The 17681-nt window shown below is 53.2% G+C and overlaps 1 protein-coding gene and 1 long non-coding RNA gene across 4 annotated transcripts in view; one reads left to right on the top strand and one right to left on the bottom strand.

The window, feature by feature from the left end:
- Window positions 1–15706, top strand: part of ACAN (aggrecan) — a 51667-nt gene extending 35961 nt beyond the window's left edge. Inside the window, exons 12-18 of one of the 2 annotated variants that reach the window (XM_060179396.1) lie at window positions 575–4108; window positions 9558–9671; window positions 12735–12893; window positions 13220–13302; window positions 14299–14443; window positions 14827–15009; window positions 15292–15706. In XM_060179396.1, coding sequence (XP_060035379.1) covers window positions 575–4108; window positions 9558–9671; window positions 12735–12893; window positions 13220–13302; window positions 14299–14443; window positions 14827–15009; window positions 15292–15368 — 4295 coding nt within the window. In that variant the 3' untranslated portion in view covers window positions 15369–15706. The remainder of the gene's footprint in view (window positions 1–574; window positions 4109–9557; window positions 9672–12734; window positions 12894–13219; window positions 13303–14298; window positions 14444–14826; window positions 15010–15291) is intronic. The other variant, XM_060179397.1, reaches the window with a different exon arrangement.
- On the bottom strand, window positions 4102–9660 carry LOC132534868 (uncharacterized). Of its 2 annotated transcripts, XR_009546613.1 has the most exons (4): window positions 8146–9620; window positions 7504–7604; window positions 6733–6851; window positions 4102–4460 (listed from the first exon to the last, which is right to left on the bottom strand). It is a non-coding gene; the product is annotated as an uncharacterized LOC132534868 (long non-coding RNA). The 2 variants fall into 2 exon arrangements; XR_009546612.1 differs by having other exon boundaries at window positions 6733–7604; window positions 8146–9660.
- Window positions 15707–17681: the final 1975 nt, after the last annotated feature.

A 17681-nucleotide genomic window follows, 5' to 3' on the forward strand; every position in this document is an offset into this window, starting at 1 on the left:
GCCCTTGCATTTTGTCTCTGACAGGCTCATTGCAACCCACAAGAGACAAGAAGGAAAGGACGTTATGTAACTGTCAAATCGTAGGGTGGAGTCAGATGGTGGTGCACCTAGTAGAGCTCACACATTTCTGTTACCTCTGTGACCTTAGAAGGAGAAGTTTAAGTGATGGATTCTCAGAAGCACTCAGGGGTCTGCATTGTGCGGGGGGTGGGGGGGGTGGATCTGGGGCCTGAGAACTTGCCTTTCTGTCAGGCCCTAGGGAACCATACTTTGAGAACCAGACACAGATCAGTGAGCTACCAACATGGAAGTACTGGAAATGAGTTATGTAGTTTGACACCCCAAGAGTCTCCCAAAGTGCAGGCTAAGGGTAGCAAGAATTTTCTGCCCCCTTCTTTCTATCCATCCTGAGGCAAGCTTCCATTTGGCAAAGTCTAGATACATTTCTGAACTCTTGGGAGGTGGGGGGGGGGGAGGCTGGCCTACTGTGGAGGGAATAGGTTCATCTTCTCTGTAGGAAATTATAGTAAGATGGAGTGCCTAAACCCATGTATCTCTCCCCCTGTTCCTCCAGGGATCCCTCCCACGTGGCCTCCCACAGGTGCAGCCACAGAGGAAATTACAGAAGTTCTTTCTGCCACAGAGGTGTCCATGGTCTCAGAGGAACCCACCCCCTCAGAGGAGCCAACCATAGCTTCAACCCCGGTGCCCAGTGAGACACAGCTGCTTGGCTCTGGGGAGGCTTCTGGAGCTCCTGACACCACTGGTGATGTTACAGGTAGTGGAGAAGCTTCAGGAGGATTGGATGTCAGTGGGCTGCCCTCTGGGGGCAGTGGAATACCCTCAGAAGACCTTGACTCCAGTGGTCTCACGTCTACAGTGGGCTCAGGCCTACCTGTGGATAGTGGATTGACCTCAGGGGATGGAGAGAGGATTACATGGTCCAACACTTCCCAAGTGGGCAGACTGCCTTCTGGAGGGCAGGAATTGGAGGGCTCTGTCTCTGGAGATGGGGACCTCAGTGGACTTCCTTCTGGAGAAATCCCAGAAACTTCTGCCTCTGGTGTTGAGGACCTCAGCAGACTTCCTTCTGGAGAAGGTCCAGAACCCTCTGCCTCTGGAGTTGGAGATCTCAGTGGACTTCCTTCTGGAGAAGGTCCAGAACCCTCTGCCTCTGGAGTTGGAGATCTCAGTGGACTTCCTTCTGGAGAAGGTCCAGAACCCTCTGCCTCTGGAGTTGAGGACCTCAGTGGACTTCCTTCTGCAGGAGAGGGTCACTTAGAGACCTCTGCCTCTGGAGTTGAGGACCTCAGTGGACTTCCTTCTGCAGGAGAGGGTCACTTAGAGACCTCTGCCTCTGGAGTTGAGGACCTCAGTGGACTTCCTTCTGCAGGAGAGGGTCACTTAGAGACCTCTGCCTCTGGAGTTGAGGACCTCAGTGGACTTCCTTCTGCAGGAGAGGGTCACTTAGAGACCTCTGCCTCTGGAGTTGAGGACCTCAGTGGACTTCCTTCTGCAGGAGAGGGTCACTTAGAGACCTCTGCCTCTGGAGTTGAGGACCTCAGTGGACTTCCTTCTGCAGGAGAGGGTCACTTAGAGACCTCTGCCTCTGGAGTTGAGGACCTCAGTGGACTTCCTTCTGCAGGAGAGGGTCACTTAGAGACCTCTGCCTCTGGAGTTGAGGACCTCAGTGGACTTCCTTCTGAAGAAGGTCCAGAATCCTCTGCATCTGGAGTAGGGGAACTTAGTGGACTTCCTTCTGGAAGTGAGGGTCTAGATACCTCTGTCTCTGGAGTAGCGGATCTCAGTGGACTTTCTTCTGGAGAAGAGGGTCATATAGAGGCCTCTGCATCTGGAGTAGGGGAACTTAGTGGGTTTCCTTCTGGAAGAAATGGTCTAGATATCTCTGCCTCTGGAATAGGGAGCACCAGTGGACTTCCTTCTGGAGGAGAGGGGCTAGAGACCTCTGCTTCTGGAGTTGAGGATCTCAGTGGGTTGTCTTCTGGAAAAGACGACTTGGTAGGGTCTGCTTCTGGAGCCTGGAACATTGGCAGACCTCCTTCTGGAGTTCTTGGAAGTGGGAAAGCCCCAGAAGCAAGTGGTCTTCCCTCTGGATTTAGTGGTGAATATTCTGGACTGGATTTTGGAAGTGGCCCATCCTCTGGTCTGCCTGACTTTAGTGGCCTTCCATCAGGGTTCCCAACTGTCTCCCTAGTGGACGCCACGTTGGTGGAAGTGGTCACAGCCACATCTGCCAGTGAACTGGAAGGAAGGGGAACAATTGGCATCAGTGGTGCTGGAGAAGTCTCTGGGCTGCCCTCTGGTGAGCTGGATATCAGTGGAGTAGCTAGTGGACTCCCTTCAGGAACTGAGCTCAGTGGACAAACATCTGGGTCTTTTGATGCCAGTGGAGAAACCTCTGGACTCTTTGGTGTCAGTGGTCAGCCATCAGGATTTCCTGACATCAGTAGCGGGACTTCTGGACTTTTTGAGATCAGTGGGCAACCCTCAGGGTTTTCTGGGGAAACATCTGGAGTGACTGAGCTTAGTGGACTGCCTTCTGGACAACCAGATGCCAGTGGAGAAGCATCTGGAATATTTCTGGGTAGTGGTCAGCTCTTTGGCACACATGACCTCAGTGGAGAGCCATCTGGGACCTCTGATCTCAGCGGGCAACCTTCCGGGTGGCCAGGGTTCAGTGGGACCACCCCTGGAGCTCATGACCTGGTGTCCAGTACCATGAGTGGCAGCGGTGAATCCTCAGGCATTACATTTGTGGACACGAGTTTGGTGGAAGTGACCCCAACTCCGTTTAAAGAAGAAGAAGAAGGCTTAGGGTCTGTAGAGCTCAGTGGTCTCCCCTCCGGAGAAGTGGATCTCTCAGGTATGTCTGGGGTATCAGATATCAGTGGACAGTCTTCTGGAGCAATTGACTCCACTGGGTTTCCATCCCAGCCTCCAGAACTCAGTGGCCTGCCAAGTGGAACTGAGGAGGTCAGTGGAGAACCTTCTGGAGCTGAGTCTGGGAGCAGCCCCGCCTCAGGTGCATTTGACGGCAGTGGACTCCTGTCGGGTTTCCCCACAGTCTCCCTGATTGACAGAACTTTAGTGGAATCTGTGACTCAGGCTCCAACAGCGCAGGAAGCAGGAGAAGGGCCTTCAGGCCTGTTGGAACTCAGTGGGGATCATTCTGGAATCCCAGACATGTCTGGGGCCCAGTCAGGATTTGGGGACCTGAGTGGACAGCAGTCAGGGTTGCCAGAGCCCAGCAGAGAGCCATCAAGCACCCCATATTTTAGTGGGGATTCTTCAGGCACAGTCGAGGGCAGTGGGGGCTCTCCCATGGTCACAAGCACCAGTGGGGAGGCCTCAGGACTTCTTCCAGAAGTTACTTTGATCACTTCTGAGCTCTTGGAGGGTGTCACTGAGGCAACTGCTGCACAGGAACTTGGCCAGAGACCTCCTGTGACACACACACCCCGGCTTTTAGAGTCCAGTGGAGAAGCCACTGCCTCTGGGGACATGAGTGGTATTGCTCCAGGCTTCTCTGGGTCTGGGGTGGAAGCCTCATCATTTCCAGACACCATTCATGAAACATCTGCCTATCCTACAGCTGGGGTGGGGGCAACTGCCGCCCCTGAGGCCAGCGGAGGAGTTTTGGGGTCTCCTGACTTGAGTGAAGCCACTTCCTCCTTCCATGAGACCAATCTGGAGGGAGACTCAGGCCTGGGTGTGAGCAGCAGCCCCCTGGCCATTCAGGAAGGCCCCAGGGAGGGCTCGGCTGCCCCAGAGGGAAGCGGAGGGTCCCCCACCACCTATGATGTGAGCACAGAGGTTTCCGTGCCCGTGGCTTCTGGAGAAAGGACTGAAGCCAGTGGAGACCCAGCTGGTCACACCTCTGGGCTGGATGTCACCATGGGAACCCGCACCCCTGAGTCCAAGTGGACCCAGGAGGCCCAGCGGCCTGAAGAGGCGCTTGCAGAAACTGACTCCAGCGCCTGGCACTCAGGAGAAGTACTCCAGACAGCCACCATGGCCACCTCCCCTACAGATGCAGCCGCCCCAGCTCCTCCAGAGGGGGCCAGCACCTCAGAGGCAACATTGACAGGTATTGTTGGAGTTTTGTATGTTTCCTTTAAATCTGTTTGGGGGCTCAGATTGTAACTCGGTCAGAGACAGTGTCGATTCCAGGTTCCAAGCCCTGCTCCGCCCCGGATGAGCTGTGCAGCCTCACGCAAGTATCTTCTCTCTGAGTCCCATCAGAGACTAGTAGTATGGAAGGTTAACCAGGACATAGGTGCGTAGAAAGCAAGCACTCCACATCACACTTGGCAGAGTTACTCACCCATAAAGATTAGTGGTCATGGGTCTGAAAGACAGGACATCCATAGCGCGCCGGACTGCTTTGCGAAAGGTCACAGGCTCGCTCCACGTCTGATACAGCCAAGAGCTGAGTAGTGCTGAGGGGAAAACATGGTTGTTCTCATAACATCTCAAAAACACTTCTTTTTAATTAATTTTATTTATTCATTTATTTATTGGGGAATTAATGTTTTACATTCAACAGTAAATACAATAGTTTGTACATGCATAACATTTCCCGGTTTTCCATATAACAACACAACCCCCACTAGGTCCTCTGTCATCTTTCTTGGATCTGTATTCTCACCCCATCCACCCACCATAGAGTCTCTTTCTTTGGTGCAATACGCTAACTCCAGTTCAGGTTCTACGTGTGTTTTCTCTTCTGCTCTTGTTTTTCAACTTCTGCCTGAGAGTGAGATCATCCCATATTCATCCTTCTGTTTCTGACTCATTTCACTCAACAACACGTCTAAGTGAAGCCTACTCTCTGAACTTAGCACAAGGAGAAAAGTGTGGAAGGTCGGCTGGCAAGGGCCAGAGATGACGCTCAGTGTGAGAAGAGAGGATGAATCTGCTGGTGAGCTTTAGGCCTGAATATCTATTTCATCCTGCACAGGCAGAATGAAAATGAGCACAACTTCAGAAACCACAGTTTCATGTGGGTGGTGCCCCAACTGTTGAACCCATTTCCCTATTCCCACCCTAGTAAAAGTGTCAGGTGGGCTCACATCGACACAGACAGACTCTGCAATCGAGGAGGGAACCAGATGCCTGGGAAGGGCAGGATCCCCCCAGAAATGCTCACCCCAAGCCAGCTTCCATTGCCTCGGGGTCGTGGGGCTGTGCTGAGCAGCAGCGCTCCAGATGGCTCTATCTTGAATTCAGTCTCTCAGGGGGCAGGGGATGAAGCCACTGCCAGGCTGTGAGCTGGGGACCCCTGTGGTGCTGGACCCTGCCAGGAGGCAGAGGGAGGCTTCACATTCCTCTGCCACATTGGCGAGTCCTGTGACATCGGTAAGACCCTTGCCAGCCATGGGGGTTCAGGAAGGGGAAGGGGAAGGGGGCACTTCTTCACTTCTGCAAGGAGATGTAGGCAGGAGGAAGTCACCAAGGTCATGTGAGACCTTGGCTTTTTAAGTTAGGCAGGAGGGGTGAGTGACAGGTGGAGGTGAAAAGCCCAAGGTGAACACGGCTCGGAGTTCTAGAGCAGCTGTGCTGCATGGTCTCCAGGAGGGAAAAGCAAGCCATTAAACCAGGGAGTTATTTTCTGTCAAGATAATAACCTTTTTTTTTTTTTCATTTCATTTTACTTTATTGCTACCAGGGAGGGTTATTGCTGGAAGCTTGGTGTCTGCACAACAAATCCACATCACTCACTCCTGGTAGCCATTTTGTTTGTTTTTGGGTTTTTTGTTTGTTCGTTTTAATAGAGACAGAGAGAACTTGAGAGGGGAGGAGAGAGAGAGAGAGAGAGAGAAAGAAAGACAACTACAGACCTACTTCACTGTCTGTGAAACTTCTTCCCTGCAGGTGGGGACTAGGGGCTTGAACCCAGATCTTTGCACATAATATCAAGTACACTACTACCTGAGCCATTCCTCTCTCCCTCTCTCTTTCTCTTCAACCAGCTTCTAGTGGAATGCTGGGCCAGTCCCTCTTATAATAGTTTTTGTTTGTTATTTATATTTATAAATACCAGAGAAATAGAAAAAGAAAGGAGATTGAATTATTTTCCAAATGGATTAGATCTACAGTTAAATACAAAGCAGAAAGAACAGCAAATAAGGGATGGTGGACTCAGGATCCAAAAAACTAAAGCAACTGACTGATTTTTTAGAAATTTGTCATTGGTTCAATCATAAGATTTTAGGAGTGTAAGTTTCACACCGACGTAGATATTTATACAACTCACCACAGCCCCCATCAATGGTTATTATGTGGGTTGAATGTAAAATGTGCTTGAACTTTGAAGTTAACACTTGAGACCTGAAAGAAATGTTGGGCTGGGGTGTGTATACCTACAACAGATAGTCAGGCCACACCTGGGTCTGGGAGGTAGGTAGGTGGGTCTCCTTACTCTGAGGTAAATGACAAAGGGTTTGCCACCCCAGTCCAGGGTGCAGGGTTTCAGGCCTGCTGTGGCCAGCGGTCTCTGTCCAGGGCAGCTCTCACCTGGGGCCTCTGTTTGTCTTTAGTCATGGGGTCAGGAGGATTACTGGACTGGCGAGGAGCCTGGGGGTGGGGTAGGGGGTTGGAAGTGGGGACAGACTTTTGATAGGAAGTGATCCCCCAGATGTGCTTGTGAAGCCTGTGTTACCCAAACACACCAGTTCTCACATTACATTTGGGGGAGAAATGCCCACTTACCTCCAAGCTCACATTCTAGGGTCAGCCTCCCCGCTGCCCTGTCCTGCCCTGTTTCTGTCTGGAGTCAGCAGAGTCAGGGAGCTTGGATTCCTTTCCAAAAGAACTTCATTCCTGGGACACTTGGAGAAAGGGAGCAATGAATGAATCACAGGAAATACTACCCCCCAGGGGAATTGTGCCAGACAGCTAGACTAACTAACAGCCTTTGCATCCCACAAGAAGGATTTTATGTTTATATATATTGATATATATGCACATTAACACTTTGCTGTATATTATATACACACATAACGTAAATGTGCTGTATACTTGGCCCTTATACAGTGGATATATTTGTATATATAAACAGGCAATAGCAAAGCTGGCTGTGTACCTTGCCTAGTTGGGGTTCTGCCCATGGAAGGGCCATGTGTGAACTGAGAACGCCGAACCTCCCAACTGTATAAAGGCCCCTGAGGAAGGTCTTGTCCTGACCATTGAGGGGCAGTGATTTTCTGGACTCTTACAGTCCAGGGCCTGTGCGCACACTCTTCCAGCAGCGCCTTTATGAAGAGTGGAGTTCAGTCTCCATCCTGGGAGAGGCTGCCCCAGAAGAAGGCCTGGGGTCAGGATGTGAGAGGTTCGGTCTGCTCCTCAGAAAGAGGCATTCTGGTGAGCACTGCCTCCTCTGCACACAGACCTCCCCCTCCCACACCCGACCGGGACCTGGGGTGGCAGGTGCCTGTCTTAGAGGGAGGCTTAGAGAGCCCTGTCTGGGTCGGCAAAACATACATTCTGGGTCCCGGGCAGCTGCAGAGCATGCCTGGAGTGAAGGCTGGCTGGTCTGCAGGGTCTAGGGCTGCCCTGGCGTCCTCATCTGCGGATTCTGGGTCCTGCAGATGAGAAGATAGTTTCTGAGCCCAGCAAGTTGCAGGCCCTGCAGCCCTTTGGGATTTTGTAAGCTGGACATGCCATGAACCCTGGGTCTCAGCAGCATGAAATAGGTCAGGATAACTGAAAATCACCCAGCCTGACCCCCTCAGGGCGAACCCTGGCTCTTCTCCCCACAGGCCATCCCTGCCCCCTGCTCTGTACAAGTGCTTTTAGCGCCTACATTTGCTTAATCCCCCTACCCAGTGCTTCCCATAATGATGCTAATGGACAGAGGAGGACAGGTGCTCTCCTGCAGCAGGAGTGCCCCCCAGCTTCTGCCTGGCCCACCGGCCTGATCTTTTGCTGTTACTGCTGCTGCTGGGAATCCTGGAGCATGCTGGGAAACCAAACACAAATGGAGATGGCGCTCAGCTTGGGCAGTTCCCCACTTGGAACCGTGGGTCTCTAGATCACGGGATGCAGCCCCTGAAATGAAGCTAAGAGCCTCGTGGGAAGAAAGTACAGCCTGGAGACTTACAGGCCACCCTTGCACATACTCACATCTGCACTAGAAGACGTCTACTGTGCATCTGTATGAAGCAGCCAGAGAACATGCTCTGTCTTCTCATCAGAGGAGTGATTTCAAGGTTCAGAAGAAGCAAGACTGAAGTCCATGCAGCTCACATGGAGCCCACCATTGGCTTTGGGGGGGAGCTTTAAGGTTATGTGAAGATTACATGACCAAGGCCCAACACCACCTCTCATGGTGAGGCTTCCTAAGCCACGTAACCCATTCTTTGCAGAATCATGCCTCTCCTGGGAAGAGGAATTTCAGAATTCCTTATGTCACATTCCCAGAGGACATAACCCAGAAAAATCCAGCACCGGCCTGTAGGGTACAAACAGATGTGGAAAGTACAGAAATATGTGGAAAGACCAGGTCTCACCTTGGCTGATGGCTGAAAATGGAATAAAGACCAGCGACTTACCAATCAAGTTTCACCAAGAAGTTTGATCAGGCTGGGGAGGAGGCTTAGCGGGAAAGCACAAGACTTGCATGAGTGAGATCTGGGTTGAATCACTGGTACCACATACGCTGGCCTGGGGCTCTGGTCTCTGTTTCATAAGACAAGTAAGTCTGATCAGAAAGAACATATGGGGCCAGAAGATGAGACTGGAAGGGCATCCTGCCTGGGAAGAAGGTGGTGGGGAGCTGCCTACACCCCGGGTTTGGTATGGTGACCAGCCACTTAACTTCACCTGCTTCAGATATGGGTCACCCTAGGATGGAGCTCTTGTAGAAACTGTGACTTACTGGCGGTTTCCACCATCTAGGACCTTTAGCTGTAAGGACAGTCCATGGGTTTCTGTCCCTCCCCAAGACAAGGATGCTGGCTTCATCTTGGCAAGATGCTCTGGGACCTTATTGATGACAGAGAACGTGTCTGTGCCACAAGAAATCAAATAAGTTTCATGAGACTGCCTACCATTCTGTCATGGTCTGAAACTCTGCACACCACTTTTAGCTTGTTGACTGTAGCTATGCCCAGTCTGGCCCTCTCTCCTTGCTTGATAGCAACAGGGGAAAACTAGGAAAAGAAAATGCCCTAGTCAGACTTGAGGAGCATGACTTCCAGCATTCTTGCTCTCCACCGTGTTTGGTCAGTTCAAATCCTGTAACTTCTTGAAATACTCAAGGAAAGGCATCTGGAAGGAAGTTCATACTCACTCACACAACAGACCAGTGAGAAACCCGGCTCCCGTGCTCCAAGCTCGCCAGTCAAGAACCATACACATCCAAGAAAGCCCTTTGGTGGACCTTTGGCTCAACATTCCAAGAGACTGGTGGCAGCAGCAGCAGCAGCAGCAACAGCTCTCAGGAAACCCAGCCACCTTCCCAGGGCTCCAGGAGCGGCCAGATGGCTGCGCAGAAAGAGGCTGCAGTGCTAATGGTGGCCCTTGGTTTCTTGCAGACATTGATGAGTGCCACTCAAGCCCTTGTCTGAATGGAGCCACCTGCCTGGATGCCATCGACTCTTTCACATGCTTATGCCTTCCCAGCTACCGAGGGGACCTGTGTGAGATCGGTACGCCCGTCTCGGCTTCAGCTAATGTTACTAACTGCTGCACCCCCCCCCTCCTCCTCCTCCTCTTCCGCCTCCCTCACCCAGCCCCTTCTAACCCCAGGCACCAAGATCCATCCAGAGAGACAGCCATTCCAGGGGCCACCTGGAGAAGTCAGCTCACTCACTCCCATTCCTCCTCTTGCTGCACCCCTCAAACCCTCTCCTCTGCAGTCCTGGCTGATCTGACCACAGGAGCAGGGTGGGCCAGGCCCACCTGTACTCTGGAAGGTGCAGCTCTGGGGGATCTTGAAAATGTTCAGCTTCTCCAGGGTTCCCAGGCCTGTCCATCTTCCCACCAAGGCAGGTGCATGGATAAACTTAGAGGTCCAGGCAATTCCCTCCCGGCTCTGGCTTTTCTGGAAGGTCATCACCCAGCATGTTTCGGGGCACGTATCTTCCTGCTGTCTGTTCATGGAACCTGGTGGCCCCTACTTGGCTTGGAGACCTACCGGGTCATACTGACCAAGCTGCCTTCCCCTTTTCCTTGGGCACGAGCTCTGGTTTATCTGCCTATGAGCCCCTGTGTCACCAGCATGTTCAAGCCACGCATGTGCAGGAACTACGGCATGTCACCGTCTTCTCATTACCGCCATGATGATGCCTTGTCAATGTCACTTGGGTTTGTGTTTCCTTCCTCCTTCCCTTGTACAAGACAAAGGGCTGGCTGGGGAGGCGGAGCCTCATGGCTGGGGAGGCGGAGCCTTGTGGCTGGGGAGGCGGAGCCTCATGGCTGGGGCACAAGCTGCCTGTCTTCTGGGCTCCTGCCAACCCTTCCACTTGTTCACCCAGGCCCAGCTGACACAGGTCACTGAGGGTCAGAGTCCCTCACCCCGGCTTTCTCACCACTAGTGCTGCCTGGTCTCCTACCCAGCCCCTGGATCTCAGGGCTTCCCAACTCAGAAGGGAGAGATGAGGCTTGTGATTGCCCACTCAGAGCTGGAATTATACTGGGGCTCTCAACCCTTCCATGTGGCCCAGAAGGTGACACAGTGGATAAAAGCACTGTCATCTCAGCCAGGAGGGCCTGGGTTCAATTCCCAGTGTTGCATGTGTCAGAATGATGCTCTGGTTCTCTCTCACTCTCAAGTCAGCTCTGCCAGAAACTTTCAGAAAGCAGCTAAAACTCCTGGGAAGGCTTGTTTTGGTCCTGAGCAGTTTGACTGCATGTACCTTAGAGGTTATGGATTGGTGGGGGAGCCCAAAGCTTCGGGAAGAAAATGCTTGGAGAGCTGGGGGAGATAGTGCAATGGTAATGCAAAGGACTTGCATATGTGAGACATCCCAGGTTCAGTCCCCGGCACCACCAACAGCCAGAGTTGAGCAGCCTTCTGGTCAAATGAAGGGAGAAAGGGAAAGCAGGAGGGCAGGATGGAGAAAGAGAGAGAAACGACGAAAGGAAGGAAAAAAAGGAAGGTGTCTGGATTTCTCTCCTCTACCTCCTCCTACCCTCATCTGCACCTCAAGACCCCAAGAAAGTGGTGTATAGGGGTGGGAGTAGAGAGCTGCAAGGATTTCTGCCAGGGGGGGGGGGAGCAGAGACTGGAGCGGCCACTCAGCCAAGAGCTCTTGGCACCGGATCAGGAGAGGCCCATGCCAGGAGATAGTGCTGGGTTGCGCTGTAAGGCCCTGGGCCTTGGCTCACTGCTCAGGTCTACACCTCTCCTCCCTCTCCAGTCCCAGGCCCTCACTGCCCAGACAGCCTCCCACTGGAGTTCTGATCCTGCTTCTTTCTAACCTTGTGGAATTCTCTCACTGGCTGCCAGAGCTGCCACCCTGCATGGCCAGGCTCTCCCCAAGCAGCCACGCCCTCCAGCTTTACCTGCTTTTTTTTTTTTTAATTATCTTTATTTATTGGACAGAGACAGCCAGAAATCAAGAGGGAAGGGGGGATAGAGAGGGAGAGAGACAGAGAGACACCTGCAGCCCTGCTTCACCACTTATGAAGCTTTCCCCCTGCAGGTGGGGTCCAGGGGCTCGAACCCGGGTCCTTGTGCATTGTAAGATGTGCGCTCAACCAGGTGCGCCACCACCCGGCCCCTAGCTTTGCCTGTTTTAAACTGGTCCGTCCCACATGGGGTTAGCCTGGGAAGATGGCTCTGATCTGCTCACACATGCTCCTGCTCAATGCTTCTGCCTTCTTTCCAGAACTGTCTCCCATCTTGGGAAGGTACAGGCAGCAAAGGTCCCAGTGGCATCCCCCTGAGCTTGCTGCTTCATCTCTTCTGACTCAGACTACTTCCCCTCCCCAAGAGTCTGTCTCTCCTCTGCCCCTGCCAAGGCCCTGCCCTTTTAGTCTCAGGCTGCTCCCCATCAGGCACTGGGTCCCCTTATGCTGAACAGCTCAGCTGACAGTGATGGTACAGACTGGGGGACTCCTGACTCTGCATTCAGACTCGGGTTCCCAGGGAAGGAAGAAGCGAGGGTCTTGGGAACCCCTCTGGCAATGCTGTACTGGCAGATCTTAGCAGCCAGCTCGTCAAGGGAAGGCACAGCCCTGCTCATAGCCTCTGTGCCCCTTGCCAAGGTGTCAGTCCTCACAGTGGGGCCCATTTCAGGCCACCTAAGAGATATCACCAAAGGCAGAGTTGGGAAAGCCGCTCAGTCACCCGCTGCTAGGCCTGAAGGAGCCATTCCCCTGCCTCTGCCTGCACCCCCCCCCCCAGCTTCCACAGCAGTTTCAGCCCACGTCCCCTCTCCAGTATGAGTCTGCTAGAGATGCCCCTCCCCTTGCTCAGCCGCCATGGAGAAAGAAGCTCACCCATCCATCTCTGCTAGTCCCCAGAGCAGGCACCGAAGACGGACAGGAGAAGGCTGGGAGGGAGGGGCTTGGCATAAGCGAATGCAAGGTCCTGGCATCTCCCACAGTGTGGAAGGCACAGAGTTCCCCAGACCAGTCCTCCTGCCTCATAACTGGTCCCCTCTTTGGTGGGCACCAACTCACCCAAGCGGAGGCTGACTCGGTGTCCGAGGCCGGCCTCCAGCTGGTCCAGGGTGCCTGCTTCATGGCCCTGCCCTGTGTTACAGACCAGGAGCTGTGTGGGGAGGGCTGGACCAAGTTCCAGGGCCACTGCTACCGCCACTTCCCTGAGCGCAAGGCCTGGGTGGATGCCGAGAGCTGGTGTCGCGAGCAGCAGGCCCATCTGAGCAGCATCGTTACCCCAGAAGAGCAGGAGTTCGTCAACAGTGAGTGCAGGGACTCCAGGGGGCCTGGGCAGAGGGCTTCGCCTGCCATGAGAAGTCATGGCTGGGGCCAGGGAGGCTGCAGGCCGTGGGGAGGGCCGGGAGGGTGTTCCCAAAGCCGGAGTTCCAGGAGAGAGGCAACACGGCTCTCGGGGTGGAGTCTCCGCTTGTACCAGGACAGCTCACTGTGTGACCCTGTGGCTGTCACCCATCCACACTGGCTTTCAGAGGTGGTCCTGAGTGCACTGCAAACACACAGATGCTGTCCCCCAGACCCATTAGGGCTTAGGAGCATTTTCAGCCTCTTGTGTAACCTGTCCCCTCTTCAGGCAATGCCCAGGACTACCAGTGGATCGGCCTCAATGACCGGACCATTGAAGGTGACTTCCGCTGGTCAGACGGACACTCCATGGTGAGTTCTGCAGAGGGATCAGAGAAGGGGGCTAAAGGCACCCCAGAGTGAGTCCCCTTCAAATCGCGTTCACTGGGCAGCCATAGCCCTGGTGGGGGTGTGCACCTTGATTTTGGGGAACAGGGTGGGGCTCAGAGTGAATAACAAGGTATAGGAAAGGGCCAGACAATGAAAATATGAAGGCACACCCCAGGGAAATTAGAAAGACTCCTCATGGTCGGGTGGTAGCGCAGCGGGTTAAGCACACGTGGCGCAAAGCACAGACTGGGGTAAGGATCCCAGTTCGAACCCCGGCTCCCCTCCTGCAGGCGAGTCGCTGTCACAGTGAGGCAGGTCTGCAGGTGTCTGTCTTTCTCTCCCCCCTCTCTGTCTTCCCCTCCTCTCTCCCTTTCTCTCTGTCCTATCCAACAACAAAACGACATCAACAACAACAATAACCACAACAAGGCTACAACAACAAGGACAACAAAAGAGGGGGGAAAATGGCCTCCAGGAGCAGTGGATTCATGGTGCAGGCACTGAGTCCCAGCAATAACCCTGGAGGCAAAAAGGAAGGAAGGAAGGAAGGAAGGAAGGAAGGAAGGAAGGAAGGAAGGAAGAAAGAAAGAAAGAAAGAGAAAGAAAAGAAAAGAGAAGAGAAGAAAGACTCCTTACTCCTAGAGCACTCAGATAGACAGACAATGATGCTGGAAGGACTGAGGCTATAGAGAGGGGGTCTTAAGAGAAAGGGAATGCACCTCAGGAGAGCCAAGGAGAGAGGGGAAGGCAAATTGGAAGGAGACATTAACGTGGTCCCGCCCAGCAGAGGGGGGAGCCAGCAGCTCCTGAGAGAGACAGAGACTCCAGGACTCCTGAGCTCCGGGAGGGCCCCCAGCAGATGGTGCAGTCATAGCCCAAACTCCCATTGGCCTTTGCGCTGCTGCCAGAAGGGTCTGACACTGGGGGAACCCAGGGCTGCCCGCCCTCCTTCACCCTTGCCCACCCTCCTCATCGCAGCAATTTGAGAACTGGCGGCCCAACCAGCCTGACAACTTCTTTGCCACCGGAGAGGACTGTGTAGTGATGATCTGGCATGAGAAGGGCGAGTGGAACGATGTCCCCTGCAATTACCACCTGCCTTTCACCTGCAAAAAGGGCACAGGTGAGAGTGGTGAAGAGGGCAGGGCAGCAGGACACATCTGCCTGCTCCTTGCTCCTGTCCTGAACCCCAGACCTCCACGAGGACCCATTTTCCCAGTACCTGCTCTACCCTTCTGCTACCTTGCTTCCTCTTCATCCTTTAAGGTCCCCGCACCACCCCGTCCTGCAGCTCTGAACCATGAAGACACCCAGATATTAGACCAGAGGTTTCCAGATTCTTATTCTGCCATGAGAACGAACACCCCTTAGCTACAGTCAGGACTCTGCTGGGCACCAGGGCCCGAAGCCCTCCACACCGAGTAGCCACACTGGCTCATCGGTGGCCCAGATCACCCCAGGAGGCCCTCAGGAGGCATGGCTGAAGGGTGTCTGTCTGTCCCCCAGTGGCCTGCGGAGAGCCCCCTGTGGTGGAACACGCCAGAACCTTTGGGCCGAGGAAGGAGCGATATGAGATCAATTCCTTGGTGCGGTACCAGTGCAACCAGGACTTCATCCAGCGCCATGTGCCCACCATCCGCTGCCAGCCCAGCGGCCAGTGGGAGGAGCCTCGGATCACCTGCACTGACCGTGAGCACCCTTCTCTCTCCCCTCCAGGCACTGGGCTCCCCTCCCCAGCCTGTCCCTCTGAGCACTAGCCAGGACCAGGACCCCTGCCCCAGGGGAAGGGAGGGTCTCAAAGTCACCCCAAAACCTCTTAACACAAAGAAAATTCAATCCAAAGTGGTGAAGCCTCTGGCTGCCTTCCTGCGCCCTCAGGAAGGGAACCTGGGGGAGAAAGGATAAAATGGGCAAGGGACAGTCTTCCTCTAGGAGTTCACCAAGACTTTCCCCCAACCTCCCCCCACCCAGCCACCGCCTACAAGCGCAGATTACAGAAGCGGAGCTCCTGGTCCACACGGAGAAGCCAACCCAGCTCAGCCCACTGAGGACCACCACCCACGATGCTGAGCCCAGCAGCCCTACCAGGTCGACATCCCGCCGGTGTCCTCTTTTTGTCGCTTTCTGTCCTATAAGGAATGTCATTAAGGAAGGGAAAAAAAAACCCACATTGTGTAAGCACCCACCCACCCACCCCCAAGTCGCCAAGACAGCGTCAAATTACACCCTGAAAATGCCAAAGTGAAGAGTCGTGCTGTACCCCACGGACTGAGTTCAGAGACATTTCTCCAATCTCCCGTTGTGCCTTTCCAGGGACCAGTGCAGGGACAGGGGCAGAGGGAGGGGTTAAGTTAAATAAAGAAGATTATTTTTGGTTTCCTGACTTTCTCCGAGAGCAGTGCAATGGTTGCTTATTTCCCCTCCAGGGCAGAGGAGGGCGCAGAAGGAGATGGAGGGGCAGAGGCCAGAGGCTGTGAAGAACAGCGCCTCAACTGAAAGTTCTGGGTGACTAGGCAGGAGGGCTGCACTGTGTGCGTGGGGGAGCCCTTCATGGGGGCTTCCTCCTGGACCAGGGTGAACTATCAGGGAGCCTCAGCTGCCTGGGGGTCTGGCTCCCTGAGGGGGTCTCTCTTCCCAGACTCTGCCACCCCAGGAGACAGCAGTCTCTGTAGCACTATAGTCTCTTACCAGCGAGAGTGCCCCCACCCCTCCCTCACGCCCACCCCCACTCCCCGGAACCATGCAGGGACCGTGCAGGCACCAGGGTTCCGTGCACCTATTTATATTTTTTGAAAATAGAAGATTATGAGAATTATAATAATAAAGACATTGAAGAGACCCAGTCCTTGTTTTTGCCCTTTTTTTTTTTTCCATTTAAGAAAGTAACTGTGGGGGCTGGGCACACCTGACTGAGCACACCCATTGTCATATGCCAGGACCCAGGTTCGAGCCCCTTCTTCTCACCTAAAGGGAGGGAAGCTTCATGAGAAGTGAAGTGGGTCTGCAGGTGACTCTCTCTCTCTCTCTCTCTCTCTGTATGTGTGTGGGTGTGTGTGTGTGTATCTCCCACTTCCCTCTCAGTTCTTCTCTGTCCTATCTAAGGAGGGAAGGAAGGAGAAAAGGCAGGCAGGAAGGCAATTGTGTTGGGCATTAGGATACTGAAGTGGCTCTTCTAAAAAGAAGCAGTGCAGAGACCTGGAGATAGCTTACACCGTACCAGGCACAGGGGCCCAGGTATGAGCCCCTAGCCACCACATAGAGCACCACGCAAAGGGGAAGCTTCAGAAGCTGTGAGGCCGTACTGTGGTGTCTCTTTACCTCTCTTACTATTTCCCTCTCCCTTGTCTTTCTGAGAAAAAGGAAAGATGGAGAGTGGACACCAGTAGCAGTGGAATCATGCAGACACAAAACCATAGTGGGGGGGGAAATGGTGGGGTTGGTGTACCACCACCTGGCTCCTAATTTCTGTTGTCTTTTAAGACACCTAGTTTGCAACCATTTGCCACAGAAGACCCAGGAATCTAAGACAAAGGGGAGAAAGTTCCCAGAGACACAATAATCTCATGCAGAGACGTGAAGTGAAACAGGCCTGGGAGGTGGGTGGGCCATGGGGCACATGGCCCAGATTTGATCCCTGACACTGCCATGTGCCAGAGCTGAGCAGTGCTCTGGTTTCTTTTGCTCACAAAAATAAATACCTTTGTTTAAATCTTAAAAGTATATATTCTGAAGAACATCCAAACTGTTTTCTTCAAGGGCTGTACCAGTTTACTTTCCCACAACATAGAATGGTTTCCTTGTCTCTACTACATCCTCACCAGCACTTGTTTCTGCCTTCTCACAAGAGTGAGCCCACCAAGGCTGTGTGCCTGCCCATTTCCATCGTTCCAGAATCCTTTTTTTTTTTTCTCCAGGTAAATTCTAAAGCTTGTTTTAACAGTAGCATTCTACTATTTTGTGCATATACATGTGAGTTGTTGGTGCAAAAAGTGCCAAGTTTGGACCAGAAAATAAATACATTTTGCTCTTGAAAAAAAAGTGTATATTCTGGGGGGGGGGAGGGGAGTTGGGCGGTAGAGCAGCGGGTTAAGCGGGTTAAGCGGTTCGAACCCTTGGCTCCCCCACCTACAGAGGAGTCGCTTCACAGGCAGTGAAGCAAGTCTGCAGGTGTCTTTCTCTCCTACTCTGTCTTCCCCTCTTCCCTCCATTTCTCTCTATCCTATCCAACAATGACGACATCAATAACAACAACAATAACTATAACAACAATTTTTAAAAGTATATATTCAGACTCACATTTATCTGACCCCCACCCCACCCCCAATCTAGGGAGATCTGGGGGATGGGAGAGTCACCTTTAA

Source organism: Erinaceus europaeus, chromosome 20, assembly GCF_950295315.1.
Source record: "Erinaceus europaeus chromosome 20, mEriEur2.1, whole genome shotgun sequence".
Taxonomy (NCBI): Eukaryota; Metazoa; Chordata; class Mammalia; order Eulipotyphla; family Erinaceidae; genus Erinaceus; species Erinaceus europaeus.